The sequence below is a fragment of the Exserohilum turcica genome (assembly GCF_000359705.1).
Source record: "Exserohilum turcica Et28A unplaced genomic scaffold SETTUscaffold_12, whole genome shotgun sequence".
Lineage (NCBI taxonomy): Eukaryota > Fungi > Ascomycota > Dothideomycetes > Pleosporales > Pleosporaceae > Exserohilum > Exserohilum turcicum.
In genome coordinates, this window is record NW_007359937.1 from 90771 (window position 1) to 94621 (window position 3851).

A 3851-nucleotide genomic window follows, 5' to 3' on the forward strand; every position below is an offset into this window, starting at 1 on the left:
TTATTATTAATCTATTCTAAATCTAATCTTTAACTTGCTCTTTTTGACGTCTAATTGCAACGTGTTTAAAGCTAAAGACGTGCTGCTTTTATCTATAACGTGCCTTAAACTACTCTCCAAGACCAACGCGCTAGAAAGCGCTTTTAACGCGACTGCGAACTGAATTCAAAGCGCCTAAATAAGCTAGAAGAGGAGGCTATTGTTAGGCGTATTCTTGAAGAGTCTACGCGAGGATTTGCCCCTATAAAGGCTAAGGTTCGAGCAATAGCCAATAAACTGTTAGAGGAGCGTGGTGGCAACCCTGTTGGCAAGAACTAGGTTGACAACTTTGTTAAGCGGACTCCTGAGCTCCGTACGCGCTAGAGCCGTCCCTATGATCACCAGCGAGCCGCCTGCGAGGATCCAGTGGCTATCCAGCGCTGGTTTGACTTAGTCCAGGCGACAAAGCAGAAGTGGGGTATTGTGGACGATGATATCTACAACTTTAACGAAACTAGCTTTATAATAGGCAAGATTTTATTATAGTTAGTTATTATAGGCTTAGAAGGATATAGGAAAAAGAAACAGGTACAGCTAGGCAACCGTGAGTGGGTTACTGTGATCCAAGGCGTGGGCGCGTCAGGTCGCCGAATACCACCCTTTGTTGTCTTTGCGGGCAAGGTGCTTATCAACGTCTAGTTTAAGGATTTTCCTGCCAACTAGGTTCTTAAAGTCAGTCCTAATAGGTGGACGAATAATCAGCTTAGTCTTGCCTGGTTAGAGCACTTTAATACCCATACAAAGAGGCATACTATAGGTGGGTATCAACTGCTTATTATTAACGGCCATGAGAGCCACTGCTCCATCGATTTTCAAGATCTTTGCAAGGAGAAGAATATTATTCTTCTCTGCATGCCTCCACACTCGTCTCACCTGTTGCAGCCCCTTGACGTCGCCTGCTTCTCGCCGTTGAAGCGTAAGTATGGCGACGCTGTTTCAGGCTTAGCACGCAACCGCACCCACTATATTAGCAAGGAAACCTTCCTACTAGCCTTTAAGGCTGCTTTTAAGCAGTCTATCACGAAGGAGAATATCCAAGCTAGCTTCAGAGGCGCTGGTCTAGTCCCACATGACCCACAGGCTGTGCTATCTAAGCTTGATGTAGTGGTGCAGACGCTAGTACAATCACCACGACGGACAGCCGCCTGGCAGGCGCAGACACCACGCAACGCGCGCGAGGTTAAGGCTTAAAGTACTCTTATTCAATAGAGAGTAAGAAACCGCCCTAGGTCTTCTGCAAATTCTCTTAACGAGAAGGTTGTGTAGCTAAGTAAAGGGGCTTAGCAAATAGCACATGAGATGACGCTTATAAGGGAGGAAGTAGCTGCTCTTTAAGAGGCTCTAGACACAGCAAATAAGCGTAAGAACCGCAAGCGGCGATACGTACGGACAGAAGAGACTCTTACTGTAGACTAAGTACAAGAAGTATTAGCTAAACAGGCGGGTAGCAGTCGTGGTGATGGTGAGAGTGCGTCGAAGAGGGTGCGAGGAGAGCGGCGGTGCGGGCGTTGCAAGCAGACTGGACACAACGCTCGTACCTGCGCAGTTGAGATAGATAGTGCAAGTGATAGTAGCGATTCTGACAATTAATTTAGTATATTGCAATAGTTTATTGACTGTAATAAAAGACTGTGATAACGTGTTGAAGTTGACGCGACGGTACAAAGTGGCCGACTCGCTTGGGTGGCCGACTCGCTTATGAACCACGTTAAGGTTTTTAGACTTAGTTATATAGCCTATGCTATTAATTTACTAGTTGAAGATATTTTAAAGCTTTTACTGTCGTGGAGCGTTATCTACCTCTAGCTGCGTGGGTGCTTTGTGGCTATATAAGTTCTATTACAAGTAGTCTAATAGTTATTCTAACTACTACTATAGTATATAGGCCTATATTCAAATAAGTATTTAGAGAATATAATTATATTTTTGCTTTTATTCATATTATCTATTTTTATACTATTTCTTCTACTGCTTAGTTTTATACCTATCTCCTAGTGCTATCTAACTATCTTTTAGCTACTAGGATATACCTCTTCCTTACTTTACTATATCTCTCTTTTATTTAAGAAGAAAGCTTTCTCTTTTTTAGCTATTACTTGAATAGTGCTTTTTTAAAATTTAAACGCTAGTCTACTTTAACTCTAAATATAAGTAAGAAAAGTCTTTGATTTTTTAATTACTATCTTATAGCTTTGTCTCTGCTAACATCTTTTTTTAGTAGTTTAATTTTTATTATTATCCTCATCTCTTTCTTTAGTTATTTAAGACTAATTTTACTTTTTTAGCTTTTAATCATTCGACTTATAGTATAACTTTTCTTTTACTTTTTAGAAGCACTTAGATATAGTTTTACCAAAGTTTATCTAGTTTACTATAGACTACCTTACTTTTTATTTTACCTATTTATCATTATAAAGGCTTAAAGTAGTAGTTAAACGCTTGTGCTATTTACTCAGTATAACAATCCTTTTTCTTTTACTCTTATTATAATAAACTTTTTCGTCTTTTTACTGGATACTACTTTTATACTTTATTACTAGTTACTTATTTAAGTACTACTTTACTACTAGCTACTTGTTTTTTTTTATAATTTCAATTTTGCTGATTACTGTCTTACTATATCTAATAGTATTATATCTTTGGCTAATAGTACAACTAAGCTTTATAAGTTACCTAAGCCTACTAATATATTATGAAGTAATAAGCTTAAAGTTGCTTTTACTTTTATTACTACTAATTAGCTACTACTATCTAAAGTATATTTATTATTAGTTACTTTTAATAGCTTTTTGATTTTGGAAAAAAGTTTTGAAAATAAAACTAAGAATAAGCTTACTAGCTACTAGCTTAATACTTCTAGTTAGTTCTAAAGTAGGTTCCGAGTAAAAGTAAAGTACGCTACTCTTTTAAGAAAGTTAAAATAATACTTAATGAGACTAGCTTAAATTAGTATAAACTATATAAGTAGTTAGACTCTATGTCTTTAGAAGATAAGATTATACTTTGGTATAAGTTCTACTTTCTTCTTTTTCTTATTAGTCTACAGCTTATTTTAACTTTTTTTAACCTTAGTAAAGATATGATATAATAGAGCTTTTACTACTAAGCTTTATAGTACCTTATATTAACGCCTATATAAGCTGTAACTTAATAAATATACTTTTAAAAGCTACTTAGCTATTATTATGTAAAGCTATCTCTTGAATTATCATTTATCTTCAATTGATGTCTTCATTATTAACTTACTTTATGATAGCTTTAAAACTATAAGTAAGTATTTTATTTTATTAAGTGCTTCTTAGTATCATATTTATGATAACTACATTAGTACTTTTTCTTTCTCCTTCAGTATTAATAGCTATATATTAGGTTTTATATCTAACTTTTTTTATTCTTTTGTAAAAATACGCTTTTTTTATAGTTAGTATATATAAAGTAACTACTAATACGCTTATTAGGCTTATATATAAGTATATCGAAATAGTTACTTCATGCTTAGTAGCATATATCCTCAGTACCTTTATAGTAAAAGCTTATAGTAGTATCTATTTTATTATAGGTTTCTTTACTTTTTACTTTTTTCTCACTACTTATAAGTTCAAAGCTTATTTTTACTAATTTACTTTCTTTTACTTAGGTGTTATCACTTATTAATATAGTATTTAGGTATTTATTACTCTTGAAAAGTTTTTTACTTTTACTATTTTCAATAATATCACTTTTAAAGGCTTATTAACTTACTTTTTCATTCTATTACTGTTATTATTATTATTATTATTATTATTATTATTATTATTATTATTATTATTATT

General features: G+C 34.0%; 1 protein-coding gene across 1 annotated transcript; it reads left to right on the forward strand.

Annotated features, from left to right (window-relative positions):
• Window positions 1-570: 570 nt before the first annotated feature.
• On the forward strand, window positions 571-1155 carry SETTUDRAFT_66493 (uncharacterized protein; the record flags this gene model as incomplete). Its single annotated transcript, XM_008024326.1, has 2 exons — window positions 571-677; window positions 747-1155. Coding segments are annotated over 2 exons (516 nt in total), but the record flags the coding sequence as incomplete, so codon positions are not given.
• Window positions 1156-3851: the final 2696 nt, after the last annotated feature.